General features: G+C 42.5%; 1 protein-coding gene across 1 annotated transcript in view; it reads left to right on the top strand.

Moving 5' to 3' along the window:
• Positions 1 to 19,279, top strand: part of STK39 (serine/threonine kinase 39) — a 1,706,935-nt gene that overhangs the window by 1,140,608 nt on the left and 547,048 nt on the right. Inside the window, exon 12 of the mRNA XM_069225277.1 lies at positions 1,883 to 1,921. Within this exon, the coding sequence (XP_069081378.1) occupies positions 1,883 to 1,921 (39 nt within the window). The remainder of the gene's footprint in view (positions 1 to 1,882; positions 1,922 to 19,279) is intronic.

The following is a 19,279-nucleotide window of genomic DNA, read 5'->3' as shown; positions in this document are numbered from 1 at the left end:
ATTAACCAATGTTACCATGTTTAAGGGAGAGAACCTATGTACTTTAGCACCGGTTAGCAGTGGTAAAGTGTGCAGAGTCCTAAAACCAGCAAAAACAGTGTCAGAAAAGTGGAGTGAGGCAGGCAAAAAGTTGGGGATGACCACCCTATGGCTGTCAGGTCTAACAGTTCTTTTTTTCAGTGGTGGCCCCAGCTTTTCTGTTACGTTGCGGCCGGCCAATCAGGTCCTTGCTTTAGCCCTGGATCCGCCGAGGGTTTGAGGGTTATCCGCATCACTAGATATCTATGTTTCTTTTTCCGTCAGTTACTTCAAAACCACTGCACAGATTTCCACCAAGTCACAAAAAGAGTGCTTTATGGACCAAGATCTAGCTTCCTCCCAAATTCGATGTAAATCCGTTCATTGGTTTGGCCTGTAGTCGTGTTAAAAAAAATAAAAAAAATCCTATTGACATAGAATGATTAAAAAGTGCTTAGGGACCCCTGCTTTCTTTCTCACCTCCTGCTTGACAAATCACACCAAACTGAATGGTATTAGTTTTGAAATATTTGGAAAGTTTAGTCAACCAGCGCCAAAGTTATTGTAAAAAGTTGGTCCTAACTACAACTACCTATTGGCTATCCCCAGTAGGTAATATATACATATATTAACTACGGGTATTCACCAGTAGGTTGTTAAAGTTAGGAAATAGTTTCCATTGGAAGATTGTTTTTGTTTTGCTAATAACTTGGGCGCCCCTTGACGAATCTTCACAGCATTTTCCAAACTTATACTTCAGTCTGTTCAGCTGCCGTCTTGAAAGTTTTAGGGTGATCTATCAAGCGAGGGTCCAGAAAAAAAGGGGGGCTGTTTTCCCCATGCATTTTCCCACGGGGATTTTGAACAGCTGAACCACTGGGCGAAATTACCCTGAATTTAGCAGAAAGCTAGCTCTTGGTCCAGAAAGCACACTTTTTGGGATTTGGTGTAAATCAATTCAGTAGTTTCTGAGATATTAGAGTTGAAAAAAAATATATATATAGGGGCGCAGGTACTCTGTGGCTTGGAATCTATGGACCTGAGTCCGGATCTGCAGATCCAGAGGAAAAGCAAGGCCATGATTGGCTGGCTGCAACCAGACAGAAAAGTTGGGGACATCCTTTTGTTTGTCTCATCGACTGGGAGTGGGAAAGAAAGAGTGCAAAAACATATAAGGGATCAGGATACAGGTATCCAGGTCCCATAGGACCCAAACCCCTCATCTTTGTTTTTTTTGTCGGCTCCATGCTGTGAATCTGCGGATTCAGAGAAAAATTGAAAAAAAAAACACCCACTGCATCCAACCTCATGCTATGCATGGTCAAAGGACATGCGCAACTTGGAGTAGGTTGCATGAAGGAGGGTTGGCCGCTGGGCATGGCCATAGGCCAACCCCCCGCTGCACATTACCAAGGGTCGTGCGTGGCACTCATTATATTTATGTGCGTGCTAAAAAACAATAGAAATTAACTGAAAAAAACAAAGGTTACAGGGACGTTATGCACAGCTAAATACTCCACTTATAACATCACTGATGACACCTTCTCTGGCATCATTAATATTATTACTGCAACATTTGCATTATTGATGAGAAAACTGTGCATGGCGGGGGTGCAAGTTATAGTTACGTTAGGGTGCGAGTTATAGTTACTTGAGTTAACCATAACTATAACTCCGGAATTTCTATGGTTTTAGGCGAACAAATTCAGAACCTAACTATAGTGTCTCTGTAACCTTTGTTTTTTTCAGTGAATATATATACATATATATATAGGCACACACACATATACATACATCGTATATTGTATTTTTTTAATTGCCACTAATTATGAAATTGAACCTATACTAATTTACTTTTTTTCAGAGACAAAGAGTAATTGATGGCAATGAGAACTCATCAGAGGTAAGCTATTTCCATTGAGTCACACTTTGCTGCTTTTAACAAACCGTGGATAGGAAACCAGTATGTATCCTTGACTAAGATGCAGACCATATGATGAAGCATGCCACCTCGGTCCTGGTAAACAAAATATCACAAAGGCATAGATTGACTGGCTGATTGAACAACAAATTCTTCTAGTTTTCTTCATTATCATAGAGCTTGCTATTAGATGACAGGATTTTTAGTGGGTCAGTCACATTTTTATCTCTCACTCAAGTAGTAGTGAGTAGCGTAAGCAGAGCAACAGCAGTGGAAGTGGTTGCAGGTGGCAGATAGGCTTTCAATACTGGGCTTGTAAAGTTGACATGATGAGGATGTACATAGATGAGGGAATTTCACTGACACTTTTAATATGTATTGAAGATTTGTCTTGACATTTGCCAGCTAGAACAATCTATGGGGCATATTTACAAGAAAGTGGCGCATCGCTCCCGATGTACCACTTTTCTTTTGTTGCCCCTGCTCAGCCTTTACAATACAGTGCACCAGGGTGATCGTTAGGACAATAGCATCAAAATTGTTGACGATACTGTGGCACTTTGCTGCACTAGCGTCATAAATGTTGATGCTAGTGCAGCAAAGCACAGCGAGGCCCCTTGATTAAAATGGGTGTGTCATTGTAACGCTGGCTCTGAGCAGGAATTAAAAATGCCATAAAAAATGGCACAGTGAATGTTTTCAATTTTGCTGCGCCATTTTTATCGGCCTCCCTGCGTTGGAACACCCCCTTGCATACATGATGCCTGGCGCAGGCATCATGTGGCGCAAAGTTTTACAAAGTGGCGCAATGCAAGCATTGCTCCACTTTGTAAATACAGCACAGGAGAAAGGCCTCCTTAACGCCGCCATACCATTAAAAAAAAATGCAGCTAGGGCAGTGCAGGGTGGCTCTAGGGCATTGTACATATTCCACTAATTTTCGTAGTTTTCTGGTGTGTAGTTGTGGCAGTCACAGAAGTGAAGCATACCCGGCTGCGTGGCAGGGATATGTGCGATACTAATCCTGGCTGGGTTGGCATTTTATAACATAGTTTTTTAAAACGTGTTTTACAAAAATTAATTTTCAAAAACATCTTTTACAATAACATTGTTTCCCCATAACATCTTAGCTCAAATTCATCATTGCATTCTTTTGTACTAAAAAGGAAATTTAGCTAAAATCATGTATTTGTAATTTGGCAAAACAGTTTTAAAAAGTATACTACATTAACTTTCACTTAAGAACATTTTGCATCAAATGGGTGACTTCAATTGCACACCAAATCCTAGTCTGGGCACTACTAATGCTACACATGAAGGCCGGTTGAAGGGAACTCGAGACAGGATTTTTAATATGATGGAGGTGGTGAATCTGGTGGATGGCTGGAGGAATAGGAACCCTAATGTTGAAAGATACACTTTCTTCTCTAAACCCGACAAACAATATTCTCTAACTGATTTGTGTTTAATCAGCCAACTAATTTCTGCTTCCTGCCAGACTCAGATTCACGGCTTCTATTTTCTAATCAGTTCATTATATCCAATATCTATAAACGAACGCAATCTCAATTAATCAAGGCTCACCTTACCCATTTGTAGTATGGGACACCATGAAGTCCTTTATTTGAGGTATTTCACAATCTTTCATTACTCAAATACTGAAAACGGAAAGAGAAGAAGAGTCTGCAAGACGATTGCTGGATAGACTAATTCAGACTCACATAGCTCTGATCATTTCTTGCTGTGATTTAGCACGAGGAACATATGTACAGATAATGGGCCTTTGAGGCCGAATCACTGCATTAATAGCTATCTAACATAGTAAAAGAGTTTTCCAATCCCGATTTGACATTTTTTAATTAGGAGAAAAGGCAGAAAAATTACTTGCTTGTCTAAGCTGGCTAGATACTCGGAAAACCATAATCACTTACATAAAAGATACAACAGGGGAGATATGTACCCAGCATTCTGTAATTCTTTAAATCTTTGAAAGATATTATTCAGAACTATACTAGGAGGATGCGGGCAGCAATATGAATGGCTATGACAACTATTTAAGGGCTTTTGAGCCACCTAAACTGAATGCTAGCAGTAATGAAATACTTTAGGCTGAATTTATGGTAGAAGGTCCAGGAGGTCTATGACCTCCTGGAATGTAATACATATTGTCCTACATCACTTCTCAACGCTGACTCTAAGATCTATACTAAACTTTTGGCTATATGGATTAACAAAATTACCCATAGGTTAGTGGTCTCTGAGCAGCACAGGTTTATTCCTGTCAAAGATACCCCTTCTCACACCAGACTTATTTCTACATTAGTAGATTGAGCCAACACTTTAGGGAAGCCACTAAATATACTTTTACTCTATGCAGAAAAGGCATACGACAGGGTATCTTGGAAATTTAAATGGAAACTCTTAAAAGAATTAAATATTAGGCCACAATTCATCAAAATGATTTGAGCTGTATACCAAACACCTAAGGCTAGAATACATGTACAACAAAATTTGCCTCACTTATTCCACTTATATGTGGCATTTAATATTAGCCCACAATTCATCAAAATTATTTGAGCTGTATACCAAACACCTAAGGTTCGAATACACGTACAACAAGAATTTGCCTCACTTATTCCAATTACACGTGGCATCTGACAAGGATATCAACTTTCATCTTGAATGCATAATATATGGAGCCAGGCATTAGATATCTAGGGAACAATATCCCTAGCAATCCTAACATATCTCTTGCATCTTCCCTCGCTGTGTACGCTGCTGATGATTTGGTATTTTCACACTATTTTTACCCCGTTTTGTGTACTATCAAACAAAAAGCCCTTCAGTTTGGCAAGATATCCGGCTAGAAAATCAGTTCTCACAAAATGTAGCTTGTATTGGCGGTGGTGCTACCAGCTTAGACCCGGGAGTGGTCATCAGAGCTAGATATCTGGACATTACTATTGTGCTCACTCTAAGACTCTGCTTTGAATATAATTACATCTTTCTATTGCAGCAGGTACAATCTTTACTGACCAAGTGGATGCATTTGCCCATCTCCCTAACTGGGCCAATTTACTTAGTTAAAATGGATATTTTACCTAAAATTTTATACTTTTTCAGGCATTACCTCTCTGTGTACCTAAAAAATATTTTAAACTGCTTGATTTGTTGGTATCCAAATTTTGTTGGAGAGGGAAGAAGGAGCAAAGGACAATTACGTTTCTAAAACTTTCTTTAATGAGGGGAGGCTGGGCACTCCCCTACTGGTGATTGCAGTACTGGGCAAGCACTGGCAGTCTAATCAAGCTGCTTTATGATCATAGCTCAATTAACTGGCTTAGCAAAATATTAATTAATAATAATCCAATCACCTTTAGGGCCAAGTTTAATAATGAGACATTTGTCAAGAAAGTTAGGCTGAAAACAATCGGAGCTCTAACTAAAATTGAGGAAGACATAAGGACTTTTTTCAAATCCCAGAAATGCATGTTTATACTTTACTTCTTGACAATCCCAAAATACCTCTTTTCTTTAAATCTCCATATTTTGGCACGTGGCATCCAGCTGGGACTAGGTATTTAGTAGATTTGTTTGATGATCAGGGGTTAAAATTGTTTGTAGAGTTACATATGGAATTCTCATTACATTAAAATGAATATTTAAAATACCCACAGATTAGAACCTTTTTACTTAGGAACACTACTAGCACAATAATAGAACTGGTCTACGTTTGAAGAATGGTGGACAGAAAGAGTTGAAGCATATAAACTTGAATTCCTCATAGCTAGTTATATTGCGACGGTCAACTATCAAATTTCTACATATGTGGGGGAAAAGAAGGGATTAATTTATGTCACGATTAATATTATAAGGTTTATTTTACCTTGGTATGTTGTTTATGCACCACAATAAAAATAAAAAGAGAATAATTTGCAGCATATTTAAAACATATTATGAATATTTTTGAATGGCAAATGGACATTTAAGACTAAATAGGTAAAATTAAAGGGGTAAATATACTTATAATAAGGAATTTATATATCTACCTATATATATATATACATATACATATATGTATATATATATATATATATATATACAAACACACACGTGTGTGTGTGTGTGTGTGTGTGTGTGCGTGTGAAGAGAGAAACAAGGTAAATGTACCCAGAGAGGTGTCTATAAAGTCACACGTAAAACATATAACAAAACGGACTTGGGGAGCTTAGAGAGTATACTCCACAAAAAAATTAAGATTACACACACATATAAACAATAAAAAAACAAAATCATATATGTAAATAAAAAGGAGATTGGAGGCTATTTCCCAAATACAAATATGAAAACAATGTAAAACCACAAATATCTCTGTGTGCACATACACACTTGTGGGTGTGCGTGAGAGAGAACGAGAGAATGAAAATAGATATGTGAATAATAACATTTATTCATACAAAATATACAATTAAATAAAAGGATGTTAAGGGTGAAATTTATGAAAAGATGTTTTGGTCAAAAAACCTACACTACATAGAAGTCTCAGCCAAATATTATTGTGAAAGATGTTTTTGAAATACATTTTGGAGAAGTGATTTTTACAGAAGAAGTTTTGGAAAACAATGCTATCAGATGGCACCCTGGGGGACCCTTTCACAGCTTGAAGTAGGGCCGCTGCAGCTCTTGCATGTAATTCAGTACACATGAGGACTGTTTAAAGAGTAGATAGATGGTGTCAACATGCATAGTACATTTGTTAAGATGATGGCTATATCATTTCCAAATTCAAATTTGCAATTAAGAAGCTTAGCAGTCACTGTCATTTAGTTTCTCAATTACAATAATGATGAAAAAATCCTAAACCCAATACCATCAAATTACTCAGCTCAGTGGCACACCCAGCTTTCTCTTTCATTTCTCAATCTATCTACAAACGAGTTCATCGTTTTGTCTGATTATTACAGCATTGTAACCATTGTGAAAGATGGTGTAAAGTTCTCTGTACAATGAAACAAAGTTGAAACAAACAGATGAGAGAAGTTTCCAGGATACTATTTCTTTATACCTTTTTAAAGTGCATGTTTTAGGTTGCATACATCAGATAAAATTTGATTGACATTCACTTTAATTCACATTCTTATTGACCAAACCAACTGAACTGGCTTTTTGTAATTTGTTCACCATAAACTCCTGTCATTTGTAATAATGCCCTTTACATATTTTGATTGAGATTTTGAGGTTTGATTATTATGGTTTGCCTGTTCCATGGAAGCATGTAGTTCCAAAATAGTAGGAATATAAGCTTAAGGAGACTGCAGAATCAGAAGAACATGAACCCTGGCTCTTTTCATCTTTGTTTTTCTGTATTATATTGATATCCTGCTCCTAGCTCTTCATTTTGCACACATTCAAATCGAATAGCTAAGTTTCAGGATGCTAAGATTCATGGAGTTAACTCTGGGGTGATAAATTATTTGGGGAGCAAGCAGGCCAAAAATGAGTGGATTCCATTTTAACTCCAATACGTAACTGCTCTGCACTACAGCAAAACATGTTATAAATAATATCAACTTGGCATAAGGTGTCACTTAGCATCCTTTCATGTTAAATCCGATACTAGTTTGGAGACATTTATATTCCAAAAAGGTTTCACCTGGGCTTTGAAGGGTTATATTATAGATATATCGTGATAGTTATTGTGCAGCTCCTCCACAATATAATGAATCTGAAAAGGAATTAACCCTGAATATCTATTTAAAATACAGACATGTGATTAGACACGGTAGCTTCATGTGGGATCAACAAAAATAGTCACTCTGATTGTCTGGCCATCACAGAAATATTTTTGTTGCGGCCACCATTACCTGACATGGTGCAACAAGCACTATGCTGGAAAAAAAATAAATAAATAAGGCTTAAAGGGACAGGATGAGTATGTCTGATTGCCAGACTCATTAAAATCATTTATAGAAAGTCAATTTTGGCATGGTATTTTTGCATCCAGGACGCTCCCCGAGTTCTGCAGATTATCCTAGTGATCTCAGGAGCATGAATTCCAAATTTAAAAAATCGATTTGCGGCATCTCAGCTACATAAAATAAGTGGCTGTAAACAACAGGGATCGGTGCAGTAGGCCATGTGACAACCTACAGGGGTTGACCACCCAGAATTTTGTAGGAAGGATCAGGCCACAGGCCATAAATAGCCGGTGTTGGACACCCAAAGAGGGGGGAGATTTTATAGATGTGGTGGATGTAGTACATCATAAAAACATATATTCATAGAACATAAAATAGTTAAAATTAAGTTATGATTAGCTTTATTCATAACACCTAAGTGCATGTTAAACAAAAAACTCAGAAATTCTTTTCAATAGTTAAGTTGCTGATGTGGTGATAAAATATAACTGAAATCCCCTTGATTTTCCCAACTTATGATACACTCCAAATCATTTCATACACACCTGCCAAGCAAAGCATAACCCACGTGCCAAATACAGTGCTTTTGACCTCACTACATTTGTAGCACTAAATAAGAGGACAGTAAATTTTTAATTTCAACACCTACAATAAGAGATCATAATATGGCCATAATATTGTCACTCGTGATGTTTCTGTCAAAATTTTGATTTGAGTTTTATTAGGATAAAATGAAATCCATACCACAGTGAAATTAATCTGTGAAAAACAGTATTGCAATCCAATTGATTCATTAAAAACATATTCACATATTCTAACAGGCATAGAGATTAAGCACGTAGTACCAAGTCTTAAGGCATGTTGAGTGAACCAACACACAACTAACAACCTCATATATATAGGAAGGCAGATGGGTCAGCATACGTATGTAAGAACACTCATGTTAATGCCATTTTCAGATTCACTATTTCTTACTTAAAAGGATCATGAAAGGGACACCTATTGCAGGGCAGAGCCAGTGCACAGCTTGTGCGATCCGTTTATTTCATCAAATGAAATCCTGAAGACTTAGAGCCTGATTTAGATTTCGGGTTACTCCTTCACAAAGGTGACAGACATCCCATTTGCCAAAATATAAATCCCAATATTTCCTATGGAGTTTATACTTTGGTGGATGGGATATTTGGCACTGTTGGGACCGAGTAACCCGTCCCCCAAAATCTAAATCAGTCCCTTAATCACTAATGTCATTTGAGGATTGCTTATAATCATTTGTAGTATTTCTAAAATACATCATTATCTCTCCTCACAAGTAGAGCCTCTCTACTGGCCTTCCCCTTAAGTGTAGAGCATCTCTACTGGCCTCCCTCTTAAGTATTTCCATGTGGAGGACCTCAGTTTCTATATCAGCCTAACATTCTAACCTCTTGATCTTTGCTTGTGAACTGGATCCCCAGGAAATCTCCAGCCTTTTTAAATATATCTCTTTGCTTCTGCTAGGACCAAATCAAGGAACCTGTTTCCTACTTTTTTCTTCTTAGATTGAGGGAATAGAAAAAGAAACAGGAGTGATGTTCAGCCTATGCTCTGCTCCAGTGTACCCATTAAATTTCCCCAGTAACCAATCCTCAGTCTCATCCAGACCAAATCGTAGAAATCAGCCTCTGTAATGTCTCTCCTAGTCTAATTTCAAGCAATTTTAAGGGTATATTTGGATAATCTCTGCAAGGTCATTAGCATTCTCTGTAGAAAATGGAATTGCTGCAATTTAAAGGAGACATTCCTATACCCTGTGAGTGCTGTAGGACCGAAATCCAGTTACTTTCAGTTAGTTCCCCATGTTTTCCAACTGTCTGTCCTGCTGGTCTTTGAGGTTGATTCTATTTGGTAAAATAAGCTTTAGAAAAATGATTACTGCTTTCCTTCTGGTTCCTAGTGTGGATAACAATTGCAAAATACTTAAAACAGATAGTTGAGGGGTGAAGATACACCCCAGGATTGAAGGTACTGAGCCAACTAATCTACGGTAATGTAGGAAGTGCCCTTTGAGCCCCTTGGGATTTCATGATTCCGTGACAGATCATGAAAATTCGTCCACATGCCCATTTCATAGAGATCACACAGTGTCATAATACTGTAGTCACCTCTCATTCAGTATTGAGTACCACTATCACAAATCCGGGTGGAAGCACAGCATTGCAATGCTTCCTGCCCAAGCATTGTACCCATCAGTGCCTGACCACTTTACGTAATTGGCAGCAGTCTTCGCCTCCACTTGGATGCAAATAGTAGACCCATCAAGTGAACTAAGTGGAGCTCAGGCAGTCACTAGTTGCAGGCAGCCTAAGGGAGGCACAGCAACGTACCTGTTAACAATTGCTGTTGCGCTGCAAAGTAATACAGTTCATAATCTAGGGTGAACAACCCTCCTTCTGAGCAGGGAAATTGTAGTGTTCACAGTGACAACCTAGGACTGGTATTACTCCATACTTAAGACAGCAATACAGCTTTTAGTTCTTTAAAGAAACGTTCCTGGTTTTAAAACATGATTTAAAAGATCAGTAAGATCCCCTTTTTGAACTATTTTATCCTTGCCATGGGAGTGATTGGCAGCTTATTCCAGCAGGTGTGAGGACCACTGAATTAATGTCAGATTTTGATGCCTTATGAGGAAAATAAAATAGATGTATGATGTTGGGCGACTCATTTTGACCAAGCAGAAACTCATTCTGGTCCATGTAAATCAGCATTTGTAAAGCTTTCAGGATGCTCTGTTATAAAAAAAAAAAAAATTGAGGATTCAAAAATCTGTGTTTAACAAGAACAGGGGCCTAAAATATGTTTCGTCATGCACAGTACAAATCAGTTTCAGGAGGAACACTTTCAGCATTTTCTTCATGATACGTGGCAATATTCCCTATTGTGATAAAGTGTCATGCAAGGAGAGCAATGTTGGTGACAGTACAGTACCATAGGTCTTAAACACTTGACAAGCAATTCATAATTTGCTGGCTTCTTTTGTACCACCAAGCTAATAATAGCATTTTTGAATTCTTAATATGTCATTGGCACCTCCAAATCTACTACATAATTTGACAATATGAAAATTAGGCCAGCCCTATCCAAGCAGAATAACAGGGAGTGAAAAGCCATCACAACTACACTCTGCTTACAACTTATAGATGTAACAGTGAAACCCTTGTTTGAACCTGCCTGCGGTGTTCTGAGTCATTGTGAGTCTCGGTCAACAGGATCCCCTTAGATCCACCCTGATTAGCAAGGTCAATAAATATCTGAACTTATCTCCTACCCTATTGATCATGGACATAAACATATTGTAATCTAGACAGTTTAAATTCTCAATCACGAAATAAGCCTCAATCAGTTGGGCAAGCGTGTACATTTAGCAAGTGAATTCCTCACAGAACTGCCTGTTCTGGGTCACGCAATTTGGTTTCTGTCATTTGGGTATGTCAAATCTCTGTGAATTTGTATGCCATATGACATTCATATACAGTGTCCAGGAGAGACTGGGGGTCGGCATAGTCTGGCCTCTGCCGAAGATGGCCACCTGCTTAGAAAGCTACGCGGCTCTGGGGTGCCTCAGGGGTTAAAGCTGTTTATCTTACACTGCGGCGGCCGAGAGGGGTGTCAGGCCTGACCCTGTGAAGTCCCCCCCAGGCAGTATCAGAGGTTCTACTGCCAGACCCTTCATTTCCCTGCTCTGGAGTACTGCCTGGTCAGGCGCCAGCAACTTGTGGAAAACGCGGGCCGTATGACTGAGGAGCGGCCCATTCCTCAAACTCTCCTTCGCGGCAGCATCTGCTGCAGCCACCACAGACACAGCATCTCCTCCAGTGCTCGCACCAGGCTTTCTTGCCCCGCTGCGGGCTCTAGGCCCCCCAAACAGCCTTGTGGTTTCAATGTGGTGGTGGAAGCCTGCACCTAGGTCTGACTTCGCCCGTCTGGTGTCACTTTCATTTCTGCAACGGGCCTGTCTCTGATGGCAGGCCCAACCTCGGCAGACATGCCTGGGGAGCGGCCTACACCCCCCATACTACCAAATTTATTGAGGGTGGGGGCCCCAACTTGAGTGAACTCGGGGTCTGTAGCCCTTCATTGTCACCCTGCTGGGGTCTCTGACTCTGCACTTCCTTCACCAGACCAGAACAGGGCACCTGGGGTACTGCTTAACCACGGCCCAGCTGGGTTTTGGGCCACTGCAGTGTGGGACCCCTCCCTACCTTCTTCTGGATTGACTGTGGGGACCCTTGACCGCTAAGTGCCATCGCCCTGTCTGGTGGACTCATGCCCCTGTCCATGGCCAACCTGTATGGGGTACACATACAGTTAGGAGCTGGAGGAGGTATCTGAGTTGTAGTGGTGGGCCTTTCTGCTGTTTTGTGCCCACTACCCTTTCCTGGGTCCTGGTAGGGCCCTTTTCAGCCTTGCTCCACCTTGCTCTTCCTGGGCCTCCCACCGGCCTGAGGGACTGCTACCAACTGGCTCCTCTTGGACCTACTACACAGGCATGAGGTGGCCTGCTCAGTAGTGCCCCTACTGCTGGTGATTCGAACACGCTTAGGGTGTGGCACTGGCTGCAGCCTGGGAGAGGTCTGCCTGGATTTGAGCCTCATGGGAGCTTACTACCTTTTCTGCCTTGGACCTGCAAGGAAACACACTTATCCACACCACTTGCGGAGGCCCCCTGAACTTGACCATCTGCCTGACTTCTCTTCTGTGGCCCTCACAGTGCACCCTTAAGCCTCCCCTGGACTGCCTTTCCAGCCTGGACATTTTGGTTTACCCTGCCCAATACGTGCCCACATGCTCTGCCTTGCCCCTTGTTCAGGACCACTTGGTGAGCCCCTCACCTCACGGGGACAGACCTCTGCCCTATCTGGGATCCCTGAAGCATGTTCTTCCCATCTGGAAGCACCCAAATTTGTGAGTCGTTATGAGCGTCCCTGGCCGCCATCCCCCTTGTAACTTGCACTGGTACCTGGATTGGGAGACTCAGAGGAGGGCCCCTGCAATGCACACCTTCCCTGCCCCACCTTCTGACCCCAGACAGCTCCAGATACCTGTTACCTGCTCCTTCTTGCTGCAGTGTGGCCCACATCACTAGCCATTGGGTCCCTCACTAGACCTGCTGGGTTGCTGTGCCTCTTTCTCCCACCCCTGGCCCCAGCGGTGCCTTCTGTTAATTTCACTTGACAGCTGCTCTTTATGGAAATGATCTCAGAGCCATGTCCCAGGGCTGCCCCACCTGCTTCTGCCACCCAGGACCCAGCCCCTGCCCCCTCAGAGCATTCAATGGACTGCATCCTTCATGAGATCACTGCGGTGGGTCGCTGCCTTGAGGGTATGGTCACCAGGATAATTAACCTTTCTGCAGAATTTAAGTCTATCAGGGCCAACATAGCTGGCTTTAATGACAGAGTGGCAGGAGTGGAGATCTAACTGTCGGCCAGGAAGGAACAACTCAACTGGATACCAGAAAGTGACTCAGACCTAGGCCTGGGTAGGGTTCACATAGTTTCACTTCTGCAGCGTTACCAAAGAATTCTGTGAGATCCTGTTGATTTCCGCAACCCAGCAGAGTATTAAGGCTATATGGAGGAGACCAGCCAGGTGTCTGCTTCCTATTGCTTTACTTACACAGTGCTGAATTTCCCTGGCTTCATGGGCTCCTTTGATTTCATACACATCCCAACGCTGACATCTACACGCAGGGTGCAGAATACGTTTCTATGTGGACCATTTCAATGTATCTATAACTCTGCAAATGTATTCTTTCGGCCTACTCTATCACATTCTTTGGAAGGTGGAAGGCAAGTACGGAAACATTTTATATGATAAGTTCTAACCAAGACCCTCTTTTGCCCTTTGCCAGGTTTCAGCTGGTGAGACAGACGCAGAGCCTTTTCGGCGGGTTATTGTTTAATCTGAACTTTTGGGCCAATTCCAGCTAGAGCTCAACATGTCCCATAATTGCCCCCCAACAAGATAGAATACTCTTTCAGACCCAACACAGTGAGCTCGCACTGACCACACCTCTTCATGCAACCGGTTCATGCAACCAGTTCTTTCACTCACAAAGCCTGACACATTGTAAAACGCCTTTTCTGTAAAAACCTATTCTCCGTTCACCCTCTGCACCAATGGCACTGATACAATTTTATAGTTCATCTGTCACCCAGTACACCTCCTCTCTCCTCCTCCTTCCCTCTGCACCACTCACCTTCCGCAGCCGCTTTTTTAGGAGGAGTCACATTCTGTAGTGAAGACTTGCTCTCTAACGGCAGTGAGCTCCTCCATTGCCCCTAGTAAGGAGCTCAATGGACATTGCTTCCCCTCTTTCCCGTGCACCATAAGTATCCTAATCCACTGCACCGGTGCCTTCAGTTATTGCCATCTACCACAGTCACACCCTTACAGCTTTTGTGGCACCTTACAACTTTTGTGGCATTCTTTGGTCACCGACCTTCCTCAGATGTATTTGGGTGATTGTTACTTTGGTGCTAGGAATCCCTGCAGATCACTCCGCCGCTCTACTCATGCCGTCACAAACCCACCCCCTCGGCTGTTTGGCCAATACCAGATGAAAAGGAGCGGCAACAAATGTGGTAGCTTGGGGTGCAAAAGGGAAAGATCCAGTCTGGGTGGGGTTAAGATAAGAAAGAGGGAAAGAAGTTAGGGCTGCTGATTAATATTCTAGGGGTGGGCAGTAAACTTGGCCATGTGGCAGATGGCTGAGCTTTTGCTAAACTCCGCAAACTCCACCGGCAGAACGGAGTTTGCTGCCAACCCCTACTCAGAACTGTGGCTGCTCCACAACAAAATTACAAACCTCGAGGACCGGAGCCACAAGGACAACCTCTGCTTCTTCGTATTTCCTGAATGAGTGGAGGGGGTTTGACATCCAGGGCTTCCTAAGGGTCCTCCTCCCTACACTCTTGAGGTTGACCTTTTCCGACCTCTGGAGATCCATATGGCCCACCGACTAGGTCCGTTGTGCTTGCCAGGGCTGGGCCGGGCACATCCCCTCCTCACCTATTTCCATTGCCAGTAGCAGGTTCAACAGCTCTGTGCGTGGCCCAGGCCCATGGAACGTTGAGACTTTGAGTTTAGAAAATGTGTTTCAGGCCTGCCACTGCAGCCTGTAGTGCAGATTTAAAATGCAAATTTGATCAGGCAAAATAAACCTTTTGCCAGGCCCAGATCTCCTTTTGTAAAACTTAAAAGTCAACCCAAAGGTAGGGCCTCTGAGCTCTGAGGGCAGGGTGCTTGGACTTTAAGAGGTAGGATATGTGGGTTTAAGTTTTACATGTCCTGGCAGTGAAAAACTGCTAAAGCTGTTTTTTACTTTTGGAAGGGTTATCTTTCGCATTGACTAACACTGGGTTACCTTGTTACATTTAATAAGTACTAATATTTTATTAGGAGCAGATAAGGATATGCTGTTTATACTCAAATGAATTATGATTTAAAATCCTTTTTAATGGTAAAATAAAGGATATTATGTCACAATTCCAGAAATATTACTTTTAGAAGGTTGGCATTTCTGTGCCCAAATCAACTGTGACTTTCCGCCAGTAGGCAGGGTCAGATGACTGTGTGAGTGTGTCCCTGTGATGGGTTGTTAATTCTTCCCAGACATGAGGACAAATGGGCTAAGATGTGGACAGGATGGGCCATTCTGGCAGGATGGCTGGGGGAGGAGTTTTATCTAGCCTTAACTATATTTCAAAGGGCCTTCGCTCCAGCACACACAAAGGAACCTATCACCAAGTCTGCCCTTGCTCTTGTCCTAACACCTAGCTAGGCGTCAAACCCAGGAACAACAGAAGAACTGGTCAGAATTAGTTTGGGGGATGCTAGGGGTTGACCACCCAAAAGCTGGTGCTGGAAATAAACCTGGCACTCTCAGACCCCAATTCAAAACACTCTTGGACCTGTGGACGATTCAGATGGACTTTCATGCTGCTAGAAGGACTGTCATACTGCTTAAAGGACTGCCTTGGTGTTTGATAAAGGAAGATTGGACTTGCTTTTCTGGATCTAGGCTACTCAGAGACACTCCAGGGGTCAGTTTGCTGACCTCCTGTTTGAACTACAGGGACGTAAGAGGCTTCCAAAGGCCTCTTTACAGCTGCCTGCTTGATCAACTGTAACTGCCTGAACCCTGCTGCTGGCCTCTGCTAGGGTGTGCCCTGATCCCCAAGAGGTGCTACCCCAAGTCCTCTCCCCTTGGCTGGTATCAGTGAGAGCTCCTGCTAAAGAAAAACATGAAAATCCTGAAGTTTGAGCTCCTCACGACCGTGAACGGACTCATTCGTACCAAGACTCTGCTACCCACGACGACTGCCAATGTGAAGTTCCAATGGGACCTGCTCTTTCTCCGACAGTGATTGATCGAGATGACTGGCAATACGAGACCTGCACTTTATGCCGACAGAGTTCTTCTGTGGTGATCCCCAACATGAAGCTCCAGCGACATCCTGATCTTCATGCTAAAGCAGTCACCATCCTTGACGCTCACCCTGCTCTTCGGGCCAAAGCCTCCTCCTTGCAGCCTTCTCCAATGCCAATAGAACTCGTTGTGCCAGACGTTAGAAGGTAATTATTCAGCAGGTCTAAACTAGTCCCTTTATCCAGCCTGCGCTCAATCTTGGTCAGCTGGAACTTGATACTTTCCCCTGGTCTAGCACAATATAAACATGAGGGCTGCTTCCAGCTTCTTTTCAACACTTTCACAAAAAAATTTAAAATTCAATATCTTCAGTTCTACTGGATTTTTGGTTTTCTGGTATAGTTTTATTATTTATTATGTTCTCTATTTTTCTAAATTCTCTTTGGATTTTTCATGTGATATATATTCACTTTATTACTGTTTGTGTGCTGTACAAATACTTCACACAGTTAAGCCTGACTGCTTTGTGCCAAGACACCAAAGGATTACCCATAGGTTAATTTAGTAACTTTGTGTGGGTCATCCTCACAAGGATTGTGGTTGTTGCATGTGTGGGGCATCCACCCCTCTCAACCAATAACCCAGTTTCTTACAGTGTACTATTTTACCACTTTGTTTGAGACTGTTTTAATTTTTTCTGAAGAAGTGATTGATTTCATCCCTAATGTTTTGTTTAAAAACTGGATCTTTCAACACCACAGGCTTGGTTTTGTGGAGTGAATCACAGTCCTACATGTATCCCATTGTAATAATATCAAGAGTGTGTTGTGTACCAAAAGCGTCCTGCATAAATACTGTACATGGTGTATTGATTCCCACAAATCTTTGAAGCAGTATACCTTATTGAACCTGATTAGTAAATTGTGTATGTGCAAAAAGAAGAAATAGTCTTTGAACCCAGGTTAAGAGCTAACAACACATTTACCGATCTCCAGTTTAGCTACCAACTCAAGCTCTTTCACATGCACAATGGCACATAAATGCAGTCGAAGTGCAGGACCTGTCTCAATCAGTCTTTGCACTGTCAAAATACCCTCTTAGTAACACAGGTAAGCGTACATATCCTTTCAGTCAGGTATTAAACTGCCTACGTGTTTGACGTTTTATACAGAAATCTTGGCCATAAGGCCATCACTCCTGCTGAAATACGTTATCTTCCTTTACAGCCCAACTGCACTCCTAGTGGCACAAAGAGCATCCCAGGATTCACCTGTGTTACAGCCCCTGCCTATTTAGCCTCTCTAGCACTTCCTCAGCAGCACCCTCTACCCCTTCATTAGGAGAGTGTCTTGTAGGTAGGCTATTTATGCTCTTCTTTGCAACAAATAGGATAACGTGTTATGTCTCTTGGCTACATTATTCATGTCCCTGATGTTCCATGTCAGAACAGTCTATTTATCTATTGGCACCATCTATAATATCTGAAAAGATGGGATACCAGTCTCTTTAATGTCTGGCATGAATGTGCCCTCAAAAGAGAAGAAAGTAAAAGAGAGCTAATGAGTCACTCATAGGTACATATGTCAAGAGCGACAACATTCTCTTCCAGAACAATACAAAAAACCTCCCCAATGCTACACATTCCCCCGAGACAGCAGAGTAACATCTTACATCCTAATCATCAACATAGGTCAAATAGCATGTTGCATCCCACAACAAGGTGCTAAAAACCAGAGAGGTAGCTCTATCCAAAGAGGAATCCTTGCCTGCCACTGATTCATCAGTCAACGCATATTAGTTGCCAGACACCAGATACTCACAATCCCCATTATTCGTCAACCTTAAAAACTTTCAATGGACATGTTCATTAGGTGAGACTATGGTGCCTATGCATCTCCGACTTCAAGCTCGCTGGACAAGAAACTGGGTTGGTTTACTCCCCTGATGATCACCCAGCCACCAGTGGTTTCCTTTCATTCTCTTTTGGTTTACACCAGTTTGGGTAGTTTGGGGCATTGCTCCAGGTGCTGCAAGGTTCCGTCATCAGCTGGCAGTTTCCTCTCAGTCTAGTCTCAGGACTCCTTGTGATCTTTGATGAGCAACATACCATTGTTTGTCATTATTTTGAGGTGTGCAGAGAGAAGGAGTGCATATTTTACTCCCATGCCTCAGGAAGCGTCTCCCTACTTCAGAGATACAACTGGCAATTGGGCATAAATACTGGACCTCAGACACCAACACTTTAGTACACTTATGGACCTGTGGATACTCAGCCAGGAAAGACTGCTGTGCTGCTGAAAGGACTGCCACTCTGCTGCCTGTTGCCCTCTTGCCTGGGTGATAAGGACTGGATGTGCATCTGTTGAACCCAGAACCCCAGAGTGACTTCAAGGGCTAGTTGTCTGGCCTCCTCACTTGTGCCTCAGGGACAAAAGTCTCCAACAGCCTCAACCCAAGCACCTGGACTCTCCCATCTGTGAGTCTACCCTGCCAAGTGGTGCCACTACAGTCCTGGAACCTTGGAAGTGGGACTAATGTGCTCTGACTGCCTCTGTGGACCCGGCAGAACTGAAGCATTTTCTCTGCTGCGTGGTGCAACCCCGAGAAGAACCGTTGTATTGCTGTTGCCGCGTGGATTAGTCCCATTGCAAAGACCAACATTGCCTCCACAGCCTGCAGCCTCTTTAGAACTGCCACTGCACAACACATCTTGGGCTTAGGCCCACAGTCCCTCACCAATTGCAGATCCCTCACCAATTGCAGACTTGACGACGACGACGGACTCCGCATCGCAACCTCACAACTCTGTGAAACCGCTGCATCGTCCTGTCTGCGCAATGCATCCTTGATGGCAGACTTCGCATTGCAAGCCCATATCGGTGGGATCCTCGACCACAACACAGGACCTCACACTGCAGCTTTGCCGCACCTTGGAACCAATGCATCAATTCGGTGGCGTAGCATATCTTCAAAGAGGGTCCTCAAAATGCATTGCAAACCATGATT

Source organism: Pleurodeles waltl, chromosome 3_1 (genome assembly GCF_031143425.1).
Source record: "Pleurodeles waltl isolate 20211129_DDA chromosome 3_1, aPleWal1.hap1.20221129, whole genome shotgun sequence".
NCBI lineage: Eukaryota > Metazoa > Chordata > Amphibia > Caudata > Salamandridae > Pleurodeles > Pleurodeles waltl.
This window is presented reverse-complemented; position numbering and strand designations above follow the sequence as displayed.